The sequence below is a fragment of the Oncorhynchus keta genome, chromosome 24, assembly GCF_023373465.1.
Source record: "Oncorhynchus keta strain PuntledgeMale-10-30-2019 chromosome 24, Oket_V2, whole genome shotgun sequence".
NCBI classification, from domain to species: domain Eukaryota; kingdom Metazoa; phylum Chordata; class Actinopteri; order Salmoniformes; family Salmonidae; genus Oncorhynchus; species Oncorhynchus keta.
In genome coordinates, this window is record NC_068444.1 from 30651747 (window position 1) to 30674285 (window position 22539).

The following is a 22539-nucleotide window of genomic DNA, read 5'->3' on the forward strand; positions in this document are numbered from 1 at the left end:
TGTTCAAGATAACAGCAGTTCCACATAAATACATCAACTCCATTATCATGAACAGTATTACTGTCTCACCATCAGCAATGATCCTTCACTCCCCCCTCCTCTATGACATTCTACATCTCCTTCACCCTCATCCGACCCCCTAATCGCCATCTCTCTGAACCGTCTCCTGTGGAGACATAAACTAGCCACTGTATATGGCTGGGAGAGCTGTACAGACCTCATACTGAACTCCTGCTTTTCATGCTAGTGATGCCATATGACATTTTTGGCTGATATCTGATATTTTCCTTGCCAAAAAAAGACGATACCGATATTTACAATTTGAGCGGCCTTTTAAGCATTCTAGTACAGTTAAATAGTTAACACACACACGGACGCAGCGGTCTAAGGCACTGCATCTCAGTGTAAGAGGCGTAACAACAGTCCCTGGTTCGAATCCAGGCTGTATCACATCCAGCCGTGATTGGGAGTCCCATAGGGCGGCGTACAATTGGCCCAGGGTCGTCCAGGCCGTCATTGTAAATAAGAATTTGTTCTTAACTGACTTCCCTAGTTAAAGAAAAGGTTACCCACACCACAATGACCAAAAAGTTATTTTGATGGCATTTACGCATGTCCCCATTACCAGTAAAACATCATCAAAACCTATTTCACTTACTAACTTGCTGTTCTGTTTCGTTGTTCAGTCGTTTCATTCTCAACCAGGATTTCTATGGAATGCCATTTGTGTCTTCACGTGTGAAAAAAAACAAACACTATTTGACGTGTTAAATAAGCTTGTTGACCAATCAGGACCTGCATATGACTGCACGTCACATAATAATTTAACGTGTTCATAACTTTTTTACATAGTTATTACACATTGATTACACTATCACTCGTATTTCCTATGTCACAATGATTCATCGATACGTATGCTATGATGCTGGTAAAGTTGTCTCGCGCACCTACAGTGCTGGTCATAAAAAAAAGCTAGCTAGCTCATGGATGCAAACAATATTCTTCCCCAAAAACGCAGCAAAACAACAATCTGTTTCAGTAGCTATAGTTAGCTAGCTAACTATACAGCTAGGTGTCATCTAAAATAACCCTAATTTATATGACAGTTCTTATTTGATTAATGGTGGTCGGACCCATCTATGTGAAGCTAGCCACAATAAGGATTAGCCACAATAGTAGAATGCATCACTGTCAATGACATACTTTTATTTTGAAGGCAAACTGCGAAGTTGACTATTATGCTAATCCTTATTGTGGCTAGCTTCACAACACATAATCCGGTCCCGTCAAGCCTCACTAGCCAGATGAAGCTAGCTGGCTGCTTAAAACGTTAGCTTTGGGCAACAGGATTAAGTAGCTGGCTAGCTATTTATTTTCATGAAGTTCAATTTCAATATTATATTGACAACCTAGCTAATACTTACTCACAAGGACTCCTAAATCATTGCTAAGAATAATGAAAATGACTGCAGTCCCTCCCTACTGGTCATTGTTTTCAGACTGGTTGTATTGGCGCTAGCTAGGTACCAAGCTAAAAGCTAGCTACCCCAGAAGTTGCGGTCGAAGAAATAATGCTTTATTACCAACGCGGTATTGTAAACACATCGTGTCCGGGGTTTGCTTGTTTGCAGACTTTTTTTTCTACAGCTTTGACAGAGCTACTATATCTTTTTTGACACGCAAAGACCCAAACGGCGTTCCATAGTATGTATGTCATGATGCTAATAGCAGTGAAGCTATCACTGTGTAACTCCGGTAGGGCAACATTTGAAAAATAGCACACTTGGTAGTATGTACCAGTGCTCGACCAGTCGGTGAAAGCCAACATCACCCACGACAGAGAACGGTTGATTGCAAAGGGCAATGAATTTCATTATCTTGGCTTTAATGGATTTCGCCTTTGAGTTGTCTCGCTGAAATGTTCTTACCCTTTCAAATGACTGCTCGACTTGACTGCTCGAGCCACACAGCAGACATTGTGTGGGCTAGGTTAAGAATACTGTGTTGCACATGTAGCGCAAAATTTTACGTAGCATCATTACATCATGTACCTACTTTATAAAGGTATGCACGGTAGCTTTGACATCGGTTTTGCACATCGCCGTTAAACTAGACATCGGCCGATACTGATGTTGGCATTTTTATCTAATATCGTCCGATTCCGATATGTTCACCGATATATCGTGCATCCCTAATTTCAGCATTTTTAAAAATATATATAGATTTGCAAACATTTCTAAAAACCAGTTTTTGCTTTGTCATTATAGATTGATGAGGGAAAAAAACAACTTAATCCATTTTAGAATAGGGGTATAACGTAACAACGTGGAAAAAGTCAAGGTGTCTGAATACTTTCCAAATGCTCTGTCGGTGAACTATTCTACCCCGGGGTTGTCTGATATTGTTTTAATAACAACATTACATGGCAAAAACAGTAACACTGGAAAGTTATCACATCCGGAGTGATAAAGTATAGGCTTTGAATTACTTTGCTAGCAGCTACAGTAGGCTACACACTGTTGAGTTGAGCGACACGGTGCATTATAGGCCGTTTAATTCCTCTCATCTGAAAATCGGAGTGTTAGCAACAATCATGCATGTTAGTTCAGTGCACACAGCGTAACAGAAAATACAATATTCAAGATTTAATTTATTTTACCTTGATACGGTATGGTATGTCTGATAGTTGATGAAAGAGGAGGATCGTACGGGGGATCCTCGTACGGGGGATCCTCGTACGGGGGATCCTCGTACGGGGGATCCTCGTACGGGGGATCCTCGTACGGGGGATCCTCGTACGGGGGATCCTCGTACGGGGGATCCTCGACACCAACTCACCGTTCTTCCTGTCTCGCACAGGTATGTCGTTGGAGATGGGCTGCAGAGTTAACTCCTGAAGCTCATTGGTCACTGCTTCGCTCTGTGGGCTGGAGGCGGAGCTGGGTGCCACAGCAACCACCATGATGCCAGGACTTAGCTCAGCCCCACCCTGTGGCTCCAGCGTCGCCAGGGTGACAGAGATACCTGTGAGGTATACAATTATTTTAAAAAAGAAAAGAAAAACAATGTCAGTCTGGTTTGCAAATTGTCGCATGCAGAAAATATGGTTTCAACAGGGGTGGGGAACTCCAGTCCAAGAGAAATGGTGCATAGGCTTTTAATCCACCCCTGCAATAACACACTTGATTCTAGGCTTGGGCAGTATACCGGGGTATTTGGAAATTGCCACGGAATGGTTTTTCAATACAGTCAATACCATTGAAACTATTTCTTTGAGGTTTTCAAATACATTTTTATATTTGTAGCTACTTTTACAGAAAACACCTGCAGTCAACTTGCGCAATAAGTTAGTAGGTAAAGAAGAACGCGTTCTTACCTGTCACAACTTTCATTATGAAGCTTAACGATAGTTCCCAGTCACATTGTGTTTGTTTACAAGCACACAACTACGAGACCGTAGCCTTGTGAGTCACTCACTGTTGTGCAGCACCCGCCAGGTGATCTACTTACAGTATAGAACTCACAACTAAATATTTGCCAGCTAGGTATCTTATAACTATTAAGTTAAATTTGCATTTGTTTAGCTAATTTAGTAGCTAGTTAGCTATCTAGCAAAGTGGTTAGCTTTTCCAAAATCAAGCTTTGCTTGGTAAAAGCAGTGAATCCCCGCCTGGATCAAGAGTCTTGCTGTCTAATATCTGTTTTGTGCCACACGGAGTAGCATTTTTGAGTAACTTGGATGACTTTATGAACTAGGATATCCTTCTTGCAGATAGTTTAGCTCAGAGATTGTATAAAATGTTCGCAATGCACTCATTAGCATTTAGTTAGCATTCTCTATGGGATTTGACATGTACTTGTTAACATTGCTATCTTTCGGATTACAAAGGCTGGGTGGGGTTTTGTGATCAGTGCCGGTATCTCAAATATCCCGGTATGGCACAAGGTCGGTATGAAGGTATGACAATCTGGATGCCGCCCAAGCCTACTGGATTAAGCTCATCAGCTAATAATGGATTTCAATATAAACCACTTAGTTTAAATCAGGTGTATATTACAGCGGGGCTAGAACCAAACTCAGTGGCTGTCCAAGACAAATGTTGCACACACTCCTTTATCGTGACCCGGTCTATAGAAACTTGCAACCAGAACAGTGACTCAATATCTGAAGTCTTCCTTCAACTGACAGCTCTGCATAAACTAGACACTCAATTCCCCTGAGGCCTGTTCTTTGCTAACCACTGACGCAGACACAGTGGCAGAGTGTTAGGGTAGATAGATGTAGCCTACTCTCCCTCTCGGTTGCTCAGGGCTGGGAGGTAGAACCTGGAACAGGCTGGAACACGCTAATGGAACACTGAGCAACTCTTGTGAAACTATGGAATTCAGACACAGAAAGAACACAATTTAGGAATGCATATCTGCAGGCTAAGGATTATAGTGTCAACTATCTGGAGGAATAGGCATTTTGTTTTTTCCTTCACCGGAATCTTCAGTAATTTTGGTAATTAACAGAAAATCTATGGCAATGCATAACAACTTTAGTCATTTATACCTGAATATTTTGTTTATATTGTTATACAGTGTTATTTTTTTTTGTGCCCATGAGTTTCTAGTATATGGAACATATGGTTGAAGAGAAAAATTGCCTAATTTACTCTGCAACCCTATCTAACTAGACATTTTTCACAACTGCCACCAGTTTTACGGCAAAACACTGACAACAAATAAATACTGACGTAGTAAAATAAGTGGTAAAAGTCCAATTATATTGCAGAAACCCTTATATTAAACCACCAACGGTATTCACTAAATTGAAAGTCTGTATTTAGGATACAGTTTTACAGAGGTAATTTTATTTTCTATTTTCAAATCATCTTATTGAACTATTTCATATATTTTACATGTAATAAAGGCCACACAGAGGGACAGAGATAATTAAAGACAAAATTAGACAAAAGCTCCCAAAAAGGGCCACGAGATGTCTTGAGAGAGTAAAGAACTAATTCTAAATTTACAATGACGGCCTACCGGGGAACAGTGGGTTACCTGCCTTGTTCAAGGGTAGGCCGAGAGATTTTTACCTTGTCAGCTATGGGATTTGATCCAGAAACATTTTCGGTTCATGGCCCAACGCACTAACCACTAGGCTACCTGCCATTTTGGTGAAAAAAAATTCCCCTGAGATTATAAAACCCAGGATTGTGCAATTTAGCATGGTAAAGGCCCAAGGGCCACATCCGCTCAAGCGATACCATGACAATTGGCCACATGGTTGCGCTAAAACAAGCGATTGAACATGCTAACTTTGTATGGTCATCCCCCGCACCCCGTGTGACCCAAAGTCATGAACCCCGGCCATGCTGCTTGCAGCTTTAATTCTGTTTGTTTTCATGAGCGTTTTCTCTACCCATGGAGTGCAGCAGGAAATGCCATTACAACAGAGCAGGCCAACAAAAAGGCTGTGTTGTCTAAGGATCTCTCCCAATCTCATTCTTGCCCTCACACTATTTATTTCACTATCAGTCTCTCCATTTCTGTGTTCAGCTTAGGCTATTGCTGATATGTTTTTGGTCTGTCTCACTACCTAGCCTACATCTCAACCTACTATCTGTCTGTCTCCCATACCTAGCCATCTCTCTCCATGACTGTCTAGGTGTGGCAGCATACAGTACTCTCTGATTCTCAGTTAACTATAACATCTTCCGTCAAGATAGAACTGCCAAAGGGGGAGGGGTTGCAGTCTACTGCAGAGATAGCCTGCAAAGTAATGTCATACGTTCCAGGTCCAAAACCAAACAGTTCGAACTACTAATCTTGAAAATTACTCTCTCCAGAAATAAGTCTCTCACTGTTGCCGCCTGCTACCGACCCCCCTCAGCACCCAGCTGTGCCCTGGACACCATTTGTGAATTGATTGCCCCCCATCTAGCTTCAGAGTTTGTTCTGGTCGGTGACCTAAACTGGGATATGCTTAACACCCCGGCAGTCCTACAATCTAAGCTAGATGCCCTCAATCTCACACAAATCATCAAGGAACCCACCAGATATATATATATATATATATATATATATATATGCCATTTAGCAGACGCTTTTATCCAAAGCGACTTACAGTCATGTGTGCATACATTCTACGTATGGGTGGTCCCGGGAATCAACCCACTAAATGCTCTACCAACTGAGCTACAGAAGGACCACAACCCTAAATCTGTAAACAAGGGCACCCTCATAGACGTCATCCTGACAAACTGGCCCTCCAAATACACCTCCGCTGTCTTCAACCAGGATCTCAGCGTTCACTGCCTCATTGCCTGTATCCGCTACGGAGCCACAGTCAAACGACCACCCCTCATCACTGTCAAACGCTCCCTAAAACACTTCTGTGAGCAGGCCTTTCTAATCGACCTGGCCCGGGTATCCTGGAAGGACATTGACCTCATCCCGTCAGTTGAGGATGCCTGGTCATTCTTTAAAAGTAACTTCCTCACCATTTTAGATGAGCATGCTCTGTTCAAAAAATGCAGAACTAAGAACAGATCTAGCCCTTGGTTCACTCCAGACCTGACTGCCCTCGACCAGCACAAAAACATCCTGTGGCGGACTGCAATAGCATCGAACAGTCCCCGCAATATGCAACTGTTCAGGGAAGTCAGGAACCAATACACGCAGTCAGTCAGGAAAGCTAAGGCCAGCTTCTTCAGGCAGAAGTTTGCATCCTGTAGCGCAAACTCCAAAAAGTTCTGGGACACTGTGAAGTCCATGGAGAACAAGAGCACCTCCTCCCAGCTGCCCACTGCACTGAGGCTAGGTAACACGGTCACCACCGATAAATCCATGATTATCGAAAACTTCAACAAGCATGCCTTCCGCCTGGCTACTCCAACCTCGGCCAACAGCTCCGCCCCCCCCCCTGCAGCTACTCGCCCAAGCATCTCCAGGTTCTCCTTTACCCAAATCCAGATAGCAGATGTTCTGAAAGAGCTGCAAAACCTGGACCCGTACAAATCAGCTGGGCTTGACAATCTGGACCCTCTATTTCTGAAACTATCCGCCGCCATTGTCGCAACCCCTATTACCAGCCTGTTCAACCTCTCTTTCATATCGTCTGAGATCCCCAAGGACTGGAAAGCTGCCGCAGTCATCCCCCTCTTCAAAGGGGGAGACACCCTGGATCCAAACTGTTACAGACCTATATCCATCCTGCCCTGCCTATCTAAGGTCTTCGAAAGCCAAGTTAACAAACAGGTCACTGACCATCTCGAATCCCACCGTACCTTCTCCGCTGTGCAATCTGGTTTCCGAGCCGGTCACAGGTGCACCTCAGCCACGCTCAAGGTACTAAACGATATCATAACCGCCATCGATAAAAGACAGTACTGTGCAGCCGTCTTCATCGACCTTGCCAAGGCTTACCATATTCTTATCGGCAGACTCAGTAGCCTCGGTTTTTCGGATGACTGCCTTGCCTGGTTCACCAATTACTTTGCAGACAGAGTTCAGTGTGTCAAATCAGAGGGCATGCTGTCCGGTCCTCTGGAAGTCTCTATGGGGGTGCCACAGGGTTCAATCCTCGGGCCGACTCTTTTTTCTGTATATATCAATGATGTTGCTCTTGCTGCGGGCGATTCCCTGATCCACCTTTACCAGATATCACCATTCTATATACTTCCGGCCCGTCCTTGGACACTGTGCTATCTAACCTCCAAACGAGCTTCAATGCCATACAACACTCCTTCCGTGGCCTCCAACTGCTCTTAAAAGCTAGTAAAACCAAATGCATGCTTTTCAACCGTTCGCTGCCTGCACCCGCACGCCTGACCAGCATCACCACCCTGGATGGTTCCAACCTTGAATATGTGGACATCTATAAGTACTTAGGTGTCTGGCTAGACTGTAAACTCTCCTTCCAGACTCATATCAAACATCTCCAATTGAAAATCAAATCAAGAGTCGGCGGAACGCCGCCAAACTTACCCTAGTAAAACTGACTATCCTACCGATCCTCGACTTCGGCGATATCATCTACAAAATTGCTTCCAACACTCTACTCAGCAAACTGGATGCAGTTTATCAGTGTCATCCGTTTTGTCAATAAAGCACCTTATACCACCCACTGCAACTTATACGCTCTAGTCGGCTGGCCCTCGCTACATATTCGTCGCCAAACCCACTGGCTCCAGGTCATCTACAAGTCCATGCTAGGTAAAGCTCCGCCTTATCTCAGTTCACTGGTCACGATGGCAACACCCATCCGTAGCACGCGCTCCAGCAGGTGTATCTCACTGATCATCCCTAAAGCCAACACCTCATTTGGCCGCCTTTCGTTCCAGTTCTCTGCTGCCTGTGACTGGAACGAATTGCAAAAATCGCTGAAGTTGGAGACTTTTATCTCCCTCACCAACTTCAAACATCTGCTATCTGAGCAGCTAACCGATCGCTGCAGCTGTACATAGTCTATTGGTAAATAGCCCACCCATTTTCACCTTCCTCATCCCCATACAGTTTTTATTTATTTACTTTTCTGCTCTTTTGCACTCCAATATCTCTACCTGTACATGACCATCTGATCATTTATCACTCCAGTGTTAATCTGCAGTATTGTAATTATTCGCCTACCTCATGCCTTTTGCACACAATGTATATAGTCTCCCCTTTTTTTTCCTACTGTGTTATTGACTTGTTAATTGTTTACTCCATGTGTAACTCTGTGTTGTCTGTTCACACTGCTATGCTTTATCTTGGCCAAGTCACAGTTGCAAATGAGAACTTGTTCTCAACTAGCCTACCTGGTTAAATAAAGGTGAAATAAAATAAACATTTAAAAATGTGACCGTAAGGAGCGATTCCCTGGCACTGGCTCTAGAAAAAACATAATACTCATGCGGGCAGAGAGGATTTCTGTGGTTCTGAGTGTTCCAGCAGCCAGAGGATGTTCAGTCTCCTCTCGGACGACACACCCCAACTGAAAAACCTGGACCGAAAAACATAGTCTGATCAATCTCAACAGAGTTTCGACAGAGAAACACTCAGTTTCATCCTCCAGATCAGTCACACCACAAGCCATTTCCACCGAATTTACCACAACAAAATGTAATCGACCTTTATTATGATTTATTACAGCACATCAAGTCTGATCTAATCATCCAATCTCCTGTTGCATAACTGTAGACCCCTACCCTCTTATCATGACATCAGCGGCAGCCTCACCCTGTGGTTTCCCCACTGATCTAATTGAGGCTATCATGAAGGAGACTTCTGACAGGCAGAAACAGCTTCAAAAAGTCAGTGAAACAGGTCAACTTAGGAGAGAATTAAGTTATGTGGGAGAACAAGACAGGTCATTGAAAGATTCATTGTAGGCCACGCTTTAGTGCAGGTGGTGATGTCACAATACAGTAGAGTGTGAGTCATAATTCAGTAGTATAACCCAACTAGGCTAACCTGGTGTGTGTCACAAAGCTATTCATCACAATGTAAATTAATATATTTGACTGGTACTGTATATGGAAAAATAAGTTTAAACCAATCAAATACCAGACGACTTTCGGTCAACCAAGATTTTTTTTTGTCAGGGACAGCCCTAGAATAAATGATGGTTAATAAGTGACAAGCAGTGAATGGGCAATCACTACCATCGTGGGACTTTTAAATATTCTGTATTGTTACAGCATTCAACCCACATAATGCATAGTGCATTTAAATGTAAAATAAAAATATGGAAAACCGTTACTATTTTTGAAATAATCGAAACGACATCCAAAAGCACTAAACGGTCAGCACTAGTGGTCAGAAAGGTCAGAAACGAGATAGCGGTGCTCCTATTTGACCCATATTCATCACAGAAAAAGAGAAACTGTGGAAAGTTATTATTTCAAAGCTTACAAACATGGTTGTGAAAGTATTCTATGATTTATTAATTTATTTTTAAAAATTCACAAATGTTATAGTTAGAACCTATTTTACATAATCTGAGGTGTTTGTTTTTTTACTAATGCTCTCAGCTGTAAGGACTTTTTGTTTGGCGACTTTGGGTCTTGAGCATCATAACGCTGTATAGGCCACCAAAGCACTGCCCCACTTCATTTACTGATTTCTCTGAACTATTGTCCATTTTCCTTGAGAACTATAATGAACAAAAACATAAAACGCAACATAAACCAATAAAGACTTTACTCAGTTACAATTCAAAGATGGAAATCAATAGAATAATTCAATAAATTCATTGGGCCCTAATCTTCGGATTTCACATGACTGGAGAAAGGCCCAGCCAATCAGAATGAGTTTTTCCCCCACAAAAGGGCTTTATTAGACTGAAATACTCCTTAGAACCCCCCAGACGTAACTGTCAAATTCTCTAAAATTACATTGGAGGTAGCATATGCAAAGAAATGAACAGGGCTCCGGGCAGCCGAGCGGAAATGGAGGAAAACTCGCCTCCCTGCGGACCTGGCATCCTTTCACTCCCTCCTCTCTACATTTTCCTCCTCTGTCTCTGCTGCTAAAGACATTTTCTACCACTCTAAATTCCAAGCATCTGCCTCTAACCCTAGGAAGCTCTTTGCCACCTTCTCCTCCCTCCTGAATCCTCCTCCCCCTCCCCTCCTCCCTCTCTGCAGATGACTTCGTCAACCATTTTGAAAAGAAGGTCGGGGACATCCGATCCTCGTTTGCTAAGTCAAACGGCACCGCTGGTTCTGCTCACACTGCCCTACCCTGTGCTCTGACCTCTTTCTCCCCTCTCTCTCCAGATGAAATCTCGCGTCTTGTGACGGCCGGCCGCCCAACAACCTGCCCGCTTGACCCTATCCCCTCCTCTCTTCTCCAGACCATTTCCGGAGACCTTCTCCCTTACCTCACCTCGCTCATCAACTCATCCCTGACCGCTGGCTACGTCCCTTCCGTCTTCAAGAGAGTGAGAGTTGCACCCCTTCTGAAAAAACCTACACTCGATCCCTCCGATGTCAACAACTACAGACCAGTATCCCTTCTTTCTTTTCTCTCCAAAACTCTTGAACGTGCCGTCCTTGGCCAGCTCTCCCGCTATCTCTCTCTGAATGACCTTCTTGATCCAAATCAGTCAGGTTTCAAGACTAGTCATTCAACTGAGACTGCTCTTCTCTGTATCACGGAGGCGCTCCGCACCGCTAAAGCTAACTCTCTCTCCCCTGCTCTCATCCTTCTAGACCTATCGGCTGCCTTCGATACTGTGAAACATCAGATCCTCCTCTCCACCCTCTCCGAGTTGGGCATCTCCGGCGCGGCCCACGCTTGGATTGCGTCCTACCTGACAGGTCGCTCCTACCAGGTGGCGTGGCGAGAATCTGTCTCCTCACCACGCGCTCTCACCACTGGTGTCCCCCAGGGCTCTGTTCTAGGCCCTCTCCTATTCTCGCTATACACCAAGTCACTTGGCTCTGTCATAACCTCACATGGTCTCTCCTATCATTGCTATGCAGACGACACACAATTAATCTTCTCCTTTCCCCCTTCTGATGACCAGGTGGCGAATCGCATCTCTGCATGTCTGGCAGACATATCAGTGTGGATGACGGATCACCACCTCAAGCTGAACCTCGGCAAGACGGAGCTGCTCTTCCTCCCGGGGAAGGACTGCCCGTTCCATGATCTCGCCATCACGGTTGACAACTCCATTGTGTCCTCCTCCCAGAGCGCTAAGAACCTTGGCGTGATCCTGGACAACACCCTGTCGTTCTCAACTAACATCAAGGCGGTGGCCCGTTCCTGTAGGTTCATGCTCTACAACATCCGCAGAGTACGACCCTGCCTCACACAGGAAGCGGCGCAGGTCCTAATCCAGGCACTTGTCATCTCCCGTCTGGATTACTGCAACTCGCTGTTGGCTGGGCTCCCTGCCTGTGCCATTAAACCCCTACAACTCATCCAGAACGCCGCAGCCCGTCTGGTGTTCAACCTTCCCAAGTTCTCTCACGTCACCCCGCTCCTCCGCTCTCTCCACTGGCTTCCAGTTGAAGCTCGCATCCGCTACAAGACCATGGTGCTTGCCTACGGAGCTGTGAGGGGAACGGCACCTCAGTACCTCCAGGCTCTGATCAGGCCCTACACCCAAACAAGGGCACTGCGTTCATCCACCCCTGGCCTGCTCGCCTCCCTACCACTGAGGAAGTACAGTTCCCGCTCAGCCAGTCAAAACTGTTCGCTGCTCTGGCCCCCAATGGTGGAACAAACTCCCTCACGACGCCAGGACAGCGGAGTCAATCACCACCTTCCGGAGACACCTGAAACCCCACCTCTTTAAGGAATACCTAGGATAGGATAAGTAATCCTTCTCACCCCCCCCCCTTTAAGATTTAGATGCACTATTGTAAAGTGACTGTTCTACTGGATGTCATAAGGTGAATGCACCAATTTGTAAGTCGCTCTGGATAAGAGTGTCTGCTAAATGACTTAAATGTAAATGTAAATGTTGGACATTCCTGCCAATTGCATGCTCCCTTAAAACTTGAGACATCTGTGGCATTGTGGTGTGACAAAACTGCACATTTTAGTGGCCTTTAATTGTCCCCAGCACAAGGTGCACCTGTGTTAATAACCATGCTGTTTAATCAGCTTCTTGATATGCCACACCTGTCAGGTCGATGGATTGTGGATGGATGGATGACAGGTGGATGGATGACCCGCCAAACCACACTCCTTAACACCCACCCGCCAACTGCACCAATGATAATAAATAAAAATATTACAACTAAAAACAAGAATAATACCTAGGTGTTAGTTTGAATTCTGAACTCGAATCACACATTAGGAATGTGACCAACATAGCTTTTTACTACCTGAGGTATATTGTCAAAGTGCGGCCGTTTTCTCTCAGGCAGATACAGAGACTCATCCATGCTTTTATGACTACTGCAATGGTTTCCTGTCTGGTCCACCTAGGAAAGCCATTGGTCAACTGCAAAACATACAGAATGCAGCAGCACAGGTACTGACCAAGACCAGATGGAGAGCACCAGTTAAGGTCTTTGCACTGGCTGCCTGTGAGTTTAAGAATTCCTTTTAAGATTCTTCTATTGGTTTTTAAAACAATCCACAATTGTGCACCTCAATACATGTTAGACATGGTTTAAAGTTATGTACCCAGTAGGTCCCTCAGTTCCTCTGGCACTGGCCTTTAACTATCACAAAGCCTGGGAAAAAGAGGCAGCCTTTAGTTATTATGCCCCCAGCCTCTGGAATAGCCTGCCAGAGAACCCGAGGGGGGCCAAAACTGTGGACATATTTAAAATAAATCTTAAAAACACACCTTTTTAGTCGTTCAGCGCTTTTTAGTCGTTCAGTTTTTGTTATTTATTGTTTGTTGTGTAGTAAATATTTCAGTTTTTATTTTTTTTTTCTTCCTGTGAAGCACATTGTGTTGCATTCCATGTCTGAAATGTGCTGTATAAATAAAGCTTGATTTGTGCCCATCATCGGTTGAGACGTCGCACTCTTGAATACAGGGTAGGCGTCACTTCAATCATAGAAATAGAACTTATAGAATGGACAAATCCCTTCAGAACACTGTAATTAAGCTGCTAAACCAATTAAATGTACTTTTAATTAACTTAAACTTCCAGAAAGATGGCCGCTTGTCCACCCACTGTCAAATGTCAACTTGAATGGGAATGTATGTTGTAACGGCAGGGTTGTGGGTTCGATCCCCACAAGGGACCAGTACAAGAAAACAAGAAAATGTATGCACTGGATAAGAGCGTCTGCTAAATGACTCAAATGTAAATATGATCTATATATTTCTATGATTTCAATACTTTTCCTACGGAGGATAAATTGTTTCATTTATAACAATGAATATGGAGTTGTCATAATAACAACGCATTATTAGAACAGTCACATTTTGGAGGTGAAGGCAATGTCACGATGTAGTTGATGACAATCCTTGAGCAGCCAAGTTATTCCTTCCCAGCACCTCTCCTGTATGAGGGTGTTGAAACATGTAGTGCATTGTGCTGACATAATAGCATGGGGAGGGACAGTGAGTTCACTGGCATTCCTCCAACTGCACGTCTACACTAGTCTGTGCAGATGTGCTCTGAACACGTTCACAAAGCAACACAGCAGGCAACCTCCCACCTGGCTGTAATGTGGGTTTTGCATCTTAGAAGTGAAAAACAGCTACACTTGATTGTTAGCAACACCACTCATCTGTCATCAGCTTGTCACAGAGGACAAATGCACAGTGATGACGTATGACATGATAAATCTATAACTTACAATCATCAATGGAAGGTAAATGGAGATCTAGCTAAGCTATATTGTGACAACAAGAGATGAGTGATGGACTGGATGTTGTAACGAGAAATGTGAACTTAACCGTTCCGCTAAATCCTTGAAAACAAATGGGATGGTTTTTCCATTTCAGCACACAGCTAGGAAAAGTGCTGAAAGAGAAGAAGGGAAAGAGATTGTCATTAGTCCAAGCACATTGCTACAAATAGGCCTAGCAGCTATTCATCAATCATTGTATGCAAACTCACCACGGCATGATGCAGATCATTCATGACATGAATACAAACTAGCTAACTATTTAGGTAGCTATGTATGTAGCTGTATGATGCAACATGATGAAGAGATACTCTCGTTTGGCCCAATAGCTGTTAACATGTTGATATCAAGGGCAATGTGTATGATTAGATAGTGTAATAGCCAACTGTGGATTTGGCTAACCACAGATGTCACAACAGCTGTCATTGGCTCATATGGCTGATAGCTAACAGCTTTTTACACAATACCCTTTGACAACAATACAATATCTACCCAGCAAACATGACCCCATATGAGTATTTAGTAGACACGGGCTAACCCACACCAAGCCCAACACGGGCTAACCCACACCAAGCCCAACACGGGCTAACCCACACCAAGCCCAACACGGGCTAACCCACACCAAGCCCAACACGGGCTAACCCACACCAAGCCCAACACGGGCTAACCCACACCAAGCCCAACACGGGCTAACCCACACCAAGCCCAACACGGGCTAACCCACACCAAGCCCAACACGGGCTCACCCACAACAAGCCCAACACGGGCTAACCCACAACAAGCCCAACATGGCTTTCCCACACCAGTCCAACACAGGTTAGCCCACTCCAGTCCAACACAGGTTAGCCCACACCAGTCCAACACAGGTTAGCCCACACCAGTCCAACACAGGTTAGCCCACACCAGTCCAACACAGGTTAGCCCACACCAGTCCAACACAGATTAGCCCACACCAGTCCAACACAGATTAGCCCACACCAGTCCAACACAGGTTAGCCCACACCAGTCCAACACAGGTTAGCCCACACCAGTCCAACACAGGTTAGCCCACACCAGTCCAACACAGGTTAGCCCACACCAGTCCAACACAGATTAGCCCACACCAGTCCAACACAGGTTAGCCCACACCAAGCCCAGCTTCTTCATAAATGTAGAGGTGGGGGCTCATTAGAATTGTTAGTGGTGTGGTTTGCAAATATGTTAAAGTGAAGAGAAAAAAATATTGCAGACACCATTCAAACCAATGAGTGTTTGGAAGTTTAAAGACAATTATCTAGGAATTATTTTTTTTCCAGATAGAACCTTATAGCTCTATAGTTATTTTTGTGCAATCTTACTAGTGAATTTAAAAAGAAAAAAACACCTTGTACATTGTCAATGACGAAGACCATTAAAAAAAGAAGTTAAATAAGTGCATGAGATATGACAACTAAGTTTCTCTGATAATGATATATATATATATATATGTCTTTCTGATACAATGTAACAGGCAGCCGATCAAAGAGGGTGGGCTCGTTTCAGGAAAAGTGAGGGCTGCCCATCGGCTCAATGTGGGTAGCCTACATGGGTTTAACCCGCATTGGGACCACATCCTGCCAACTTGGGCACATTTTCAAGGCAAAGTGAGAGCTACCCTCACCCCCACACTGAGCCAATGTATTTGGGGCAAATGTGGAGCCGATAAGCGAAGGCACATCGGCCCAATGTGGAAAGCCTACATGTGGTCAATATTTTAGCCCGCATTGGGCCCATATTGTCATTGTGCCAATGTGGACATATTGGCTCGGTATCTAGGCTAGTTAACTACGCAGTGGGCGCTCACCTGAAAATTGTCCAACGCAGAACTATTGAATAAAGAAATCCAATACCTCCACAACAGCAAGAGAAAAGTGGCTTAAGCGAATCTATCAACAGTAAAACTAGACAAGTCCACCTCCCCGGCTCCAGACAGCTAACGTTAGCTACAAGAAATAGCTAGCTTAGCATCTGATGCTAGCAGCTACCTGTCAGTCTCGTCACGCAGTGGTAATATCGAGGTATCTTGCTCTTTGTCGTGATGTTAAAGATTGAATTAATGCGTTCTCATTAGCTACTCATCACTGTCGCTATTATTGTTTTTAACTAGGTTAAAAGCTTTTGGCTTTAGTGGTGCAGCACTTCCGACTCACAACGGAAACTTTGACCGGAAAACCCTCATCTCAGCTAAAAAGGCAAATCGTTACTTCCATATAGCAACACCTTGATGACCAGTATCAAATATATACTCACATCTGACCACACGATAGCAACAACTTGATAACCAGTATCAAATATATACTCACATCTAACCACACGACTGAATGAGATGTCAACTGCCTTGGGAATAATGTAGCTATGGCATAGATGTTTTCCAGTCTTGCCTTGCATTGCAATGAAGAGAAGTTGAATCATGGCAATAAACTCTTTCTGTGTTGTGGGCTTGTGGAGTAAAATGCATTGTCTGTGGCGCCACCTACTGGTTATTTCTGATCCCGTTCCAATACTCAGGCCTGCCAGTCATCTGAGTAGATTAGATGATGGGTGAGTTTTAGCAAGCATATGACGTTGCATAACAATTACTTATGAAGATCTGACTTTTGAGAAAGTGCTCATCATTATGATCAGATTATTTTACAAGTCTTATATGATCTTTCACTGTTCAAAGCTCTGGCCGAACAATAATACAAGTATGTTAAACAGTCTAATAAACATTCTGCAGTAAAGTGCATGATATTTAACAAACCGTGCTATTTTGTTTGTTCTCTCGCATTGTTTGTAACTTATTTTGTACATAATGTTGCTGCTACCATGTCTTATAACCGAAAAGAGCTTCTGGACATCAGAACAGCGATTACTCACCTTGAATTGGACAAATAATTTTTCATTAATGAGTCGGACGGGAGGGATTTACTCCAGACACCCGAACAAGCCCTCATCCCCGTCATTCACAGGAGATAGACACTGAGATTTCACGGAAGGAGATTGGGGTGCCTTGGGAGGATCAGGCGATGAGTGGCTAATCTGCCTTTGCCATCCATACTGTTAGGCAATGTACAATCACTGGAAAATAAATGGGACGAACTAAAAGCACAAACTATATGCTACCAACAGGACATTAAAAACTGTAATATCTTATGTTTCACAGAGTAGTAGCTGAACAACGACATTAATAACATACAGCTGGCAGGTTATACACTGCATCGGCAGGATAGAACAGCAGCCTCTGATAAGACAAGGGGTGACGGTCTATGTATATTTGTAAACAAGGGAAACCTCATTTCTATCAGCATGTTAAATGTGCAACCAGAGGGGGAAAACTATTCTAGACCACCTTTACTCCACACACACAGACTCGTACAAACCTCTCCTTCACTCTCCATTTGGCAAATCTGACCATAATACTATCCTCCTGATTCCTGCTTATAAGCAAAAACTTGGTCAATAAAATTGGTCAGATGAAGGAGATGCTAAACTACAGGACTGTTTTGCTAGCACAGACTGGAATATGTTCCGGGATTCTTCCGATGGCATTGAGGAGTACACCACATCAGTCGCTGGCTTTATCAATAAGTGCATCGATGATGTCATCCCCACAGTGACTGTACGTACATAACCCAACCTGAAGCCCTGGATTACAGGCAACATCCGCACTGAGCTTAAGGGTAGAGCTGCCGCTTTCAAGGAGTGGGACTCTAACCCGGAAGCTTATAAGAAATCCTGCTATGCCCTCCAACAAACCATCAAACAGGCAAAGCTTCAATACAGGACTAAGATCGAATCGTACTACACTGGCTCCGATGCTCGTCGGATGTGACAGGGCTTGCAAACTATTACAGACTACAAAGGGAAGCACAGCTGAGAGCTGCCCAGTGACACGAGACTACCAGACAAGCTAAATAACTTCTATGCTCGCTTTGAGGCAAATAACACTGAAACATGCATGAGCGTCAGCTGTTCCGGACGACTGTGTGATCACGCTCTCCGCAGCCGATGTGAGTAAGACCTTTAAACAGGTCAACATTCACAAGGCCAAACGGATTACCAGGACACGTCCATGTCAGTACATGTCTTCACTGACCTTTTCAACCTCTCCCTGTCTGAGTCTGTAATACCAACATGTTTCAAGCAGACCACCATAGTCCCTGTGCCCAGGACAACAACCTCTCCCTCAACGTGATCAAGACAAAGGAGATGATCACGTCCATGTCAGTACATGTCTTCACTGACCTTTTCAACCTCTCCCTGTCTGAGTCTGTAATACCAACATGTTTCAAGCAGACCACCATAGTCCCTGTGCCCAGGACAACAACCTCTCACTCAACGTGATCAAGACAAAGGAGATTATTGTGGACTACAGGAGAAGGACTGAGCAGGTTGAAAGCTTCAAATACCTTGGCGTCCACATCACCAACAAACTATCATGGTCCAAGCACACCAAGACAGTAGAAGAGGGCACGACAAAACCTATTCCCCCTAAGCAGACTGAAAAGCTTTGGCATGGGTCCTCAAATCGTCAAAAGGTTCTATAGCTGCACCATCGAGAGCATCCTGATGGGTTGCATCACTGCCTGGTATGGCAACTGCTCGGCCTTCGACCACAAGGCACTACAGAGGGTAGTGCGCACGGCCCAGTACATCACCGGGGCCAAGCTCCCTGCCATCCAGCCCCTCTATACCAGTGTCAGAGGAAGGCCCTAAAAATAGTCAAAGACTCCAGCCACCCTAGTCATAGACTGCTCCCTTGGTACCGCACAGCATGCGGTACCGGAGCGCCAAGTCTTGGTCCAAGAGGCTTCTAAACAGCTTCTACCCCCAAGTCATAAGACTCCTGAACATCTAATCAAATGGCTACCCCCCCCCAAGTCATAAGACTCCTGAACATCTAATCAAATGGCACACACACACACACACACACACACACACACACACTGCTGCTACTCTCTGTTATTGTCCATGCATAATCACTTTAATAACCGGTTCCCCCACACATTGACTCTGTACCGGTACCCCCTGTATATAGCCTCACTATTGTTATTTTACTGCTGCTCTTTTATTATTTGTTACTTTTGTTTCTGACTTTTTGGGGTATTTTCTTAACTGCATTGTTGGTTAAGGGCTTGTAAGCAAGCATTTCACTGTAAGGTCTGTTGTATTCGGCGCATGTGACAAATAACATTTGATTTGATTGACCGGTTGGAGACCACTGCTCAAGAGCAACAAGTTAAATCATTTAGAGGCAATGCTACCAAATACTAATTAAGTATATGTAAACTTCTGACCCACTGGCAATATGATGAAAGAAATTAAAACTGAAATAAATCATTCTCTCTCTTATTATTCTGACATTTGACATCCTTAAACTAGTGGTGATCCTAACTGACCTAAGACAGGGATTTTTTTTACGAGAATTAAATGTCAGGAATTGTGAAAAACTGTGTTTAAATGTATTTGACTAAGGTGTATGTATACTTCTGACTTCAACTGTAGATGTGACCCAGCCATGGCAAGCTGCAGGTTGGGCAGCCATGATCATGGATCTCTTATTTAGAGGGATTCACTGGAAGCCATTTGCGACAAATTTAAATACCACAAAATAATGTTTGAGATACAGACTTATTTCTTAGCAGTAAGCATTCTAACTAATACATTCTGGAATTGTCAACAATGCCCTTGAGTGGACTCCCCTTTGTAATGACTATGTAACACCACAAGATGGCAGTAACGTGAAGGTCTTTGTCGTGGCTATTGTAGTTTCACCACTAGTCACCAGTCTATGCAACAGACATGTTTTATAGTTCACCTGAATTACCAAGGTTTTCTAACTCGTAATTAGGGCTGTCAAGAGTTCAAGTCAAATTGTTTTTGTCACATGGGCCGAATACAACAGGTGGTAGACCTTACCATGAAGTGCTTACTTTACAAGCCCTTAACCAACAATGCAGTTCAAGAAAGAGTTAAGAAAATGTTTACTAAATAAACTCAAGTTTAAAAAAGTAACGAGACTGTATACAATAACAAGGCTATATACAGGGGGTACCGGTACCGAGTCATCTCTGTATACCCGTCGCAAGACCCACCGGTTGATGCTTATTTATAAAACCCGCTTAGGCCTCATTCCCCCAATCTGAGATATCTACTGCAGCCCTCATCCTCCACATACAACATCCGTTCTGCCAGTCACATTCTCCCCAGAGCACACACATCCCTGGGTCGCTCGTCTTTTCAGTTCGTTGCAGCTAGTGACTGGAACGAGCTGCAACAAACACTCAAACTGGACAGTGTTTTATATCAATCTCTTCATTCAAATACTCAATCATGGACACTCTTACTGACAGTTGTGGCTGCTTTCCCTGATGTAGTGTTGTCTCTAACTTCTTGCTGCTGTCTGTTCCCAATAAATGTTTGTACCATGTTTTGTGCTGCTACCATGTTGTGCTGCTGCCATGTTGTGTTGCTACCATGTTGCTGTTATGTTGTGTTGTTACCATACCATACCACGTGTTGTCTTAGGTCTCTCTTTATGTAGTGTTGTCTCTCTTGTGATGTGTTTTGTCCTATAAAAACATAAATAATAATAATCCCAGCCCCCGTCCCAGCAGGAGGCCTTTTGGTAGGCCGTCATTGTAAATAATAATTTGTTCTTAACTGACTTGCCTAGTCAAATAAAGGTTACATTTAAAAAATGTGCAGGTGTACAGGTTATTTGAGCTAATTTGTACATGTTGGTAGGGGTAAAGTGACTGCTTAGATAATAAACAGAGAGTAGTAGCAGTGTAAAAACAAATGGGGGGGGGGGGACAGACTATGACATGGGTGACTGGAGTCTGACAATTTTTGGGGTCTTCCTCCGACCCCACCTAGTATATAGGTCCTGGGTGGCAGGAAGCTTGACCCCAGTGATGTACTGGACCGTACGCACTACCACCTGTAGCGCCTTATGGTCGGATGCTGAGCAGTTGCCATACCAGGTGGTGATGCAACCAAACTTTTTGAGGATCTGGGGACCCATGCCGAATCTTTTCAGTCTCCTGCAAATGTGTTGTCGTACCCTCTTCACAACTGTCTTGATGTGTTTGGACCATGATAGTTAGTTGGTGATGTGGACACCAAGGAACTTGAAACTTGAAACCTGCTCCACTACAGCCCCGTCAATGGTAATGGGGTCTGTTCGGCCCTCCTTTTCATATAGTCCACGATCAGCTCCTTTGTCTTGCTCACATTGAGGGAAAGGTTGTTTTCCTGTCACCACACTGCCTGGTCTCTGACCTCCTCCCTATAGGCTGTCTCGTCGTTGTCAGTGATCAGGACTACCACTGTTGTGTCGTCAGGAAACTTAATGATAATGTTGGAGTCGTGTTCGGCCATGCAGTCGTTGGTGAACAGGGAGTACAGGAGGGTACTAAGTACACACCCCTGAGGGGCCACAGTGTTGAGGATTAGCGTGGCATATGGGTTATTGCCTACCCTTACCACCCTGGGGCGCCCCATCAGGAAGTCCAGGATTCAGTTGCAGTGTTTAGTCCCCGGGTCCTTAGCTTAGTGATGAGCTTTGAGGAAACTATGGTGTTGAACACTGAGCTGTAAGTCAATTTTAGTGCACTCATTTGTTTTAATCGTATTGTCTGAAAGCGTTCAAAATACACTGAAAGTGTCCAAAATACATAAGCGATGAAAACAACAATGCGATGTCAAAAGAAGTTAATATTTGGATGTGTGTGCTTTATCAATTTAGACTTACAATATTCTTGTAATGCTTTTTGTATAAATAAATCTTAATTTACAGTTCAATTTGAGAAAATGAATTGTGATTAATCACAGCAAATCCTGAAACGAACTCTTATTTTTTTGTATATTGTTTGACAGCCCTACTCCTAATACATTGTTCTGTGTGGTGTAGAGATAATTAAGACGTTTAATCAAAAAGATTTGGCAGCGGTGGGATTCGAACCCACGCCATCGAAATGACTGGAGCCTAAATCCAGCGCCTTAGACCACTCGGCCACGCTACCTTCCGAAGACTTTCAGCGTACAGAAACCGATTTGAATATATACAATATTTCATAGGGGGTTCCAGAAGCAATAATATTTTAGTTTTGACCTTACCTTATCAACACAACAGACGAAGACGTCCATAATACCAGTGGTGGTAGGTTTACTTCGCTGGAAGATTACTAACTTGTTGCCCGCCAGGGACCGACCCTTTCATGGGGCTAACTA

General features: G+C 44.0%; 1 protein-coding gene and 1 non-coding gene across 5 annotated transcripts in view; both read right to left on the minus strand.

The window, feature by feature from the left end:
- Positions 1-16785, minus strand: part of LOC118402994 (myocardin-related transcription factor A-like) — a 49872-nt gene extending 33087 nt beyond the window's left edge. Inside the window, exons 1-3 of one of the 4 annotated variants that reach the window (XM_035801415.2) lie at positions 16626-16785; positions 14354-14420; positions 2839-3024 (exon numbers count right to left, since the gene is read on the minus strand). In XM_035801415.2, the coding sequence (XP_035657308.1) occupies positions 2839-2962 (124 nt within the window). In that variant the 5' untranslated portion in view covers positions 2963-3024; positions 14354-14420; positions 16626-16785. Of the gene's footprint in view, positions 1-2838; positions 3025-14353; positions 14421-16126; positions 16494-16625 lie in introns of those variants that run through there. The other 3 variants (XM_035801416.2, XM_035801412.2, XM_035801413.2) reach the window with 3 other exon arrangements.
- Positions 16786-22249: 5464 nt separating this feature from the next.
- On the minus strand, positions 22250-22331 carry trnal-uag (transfer RNA leucine (anticodon UAG)). Its single transcript has one exon. It is a non-coding gene; the product is annotated as a tRNA-Leu (tRNA).
- Between the last annotated feature and the right edge of the window lie 208 nt (positions 22332-22539).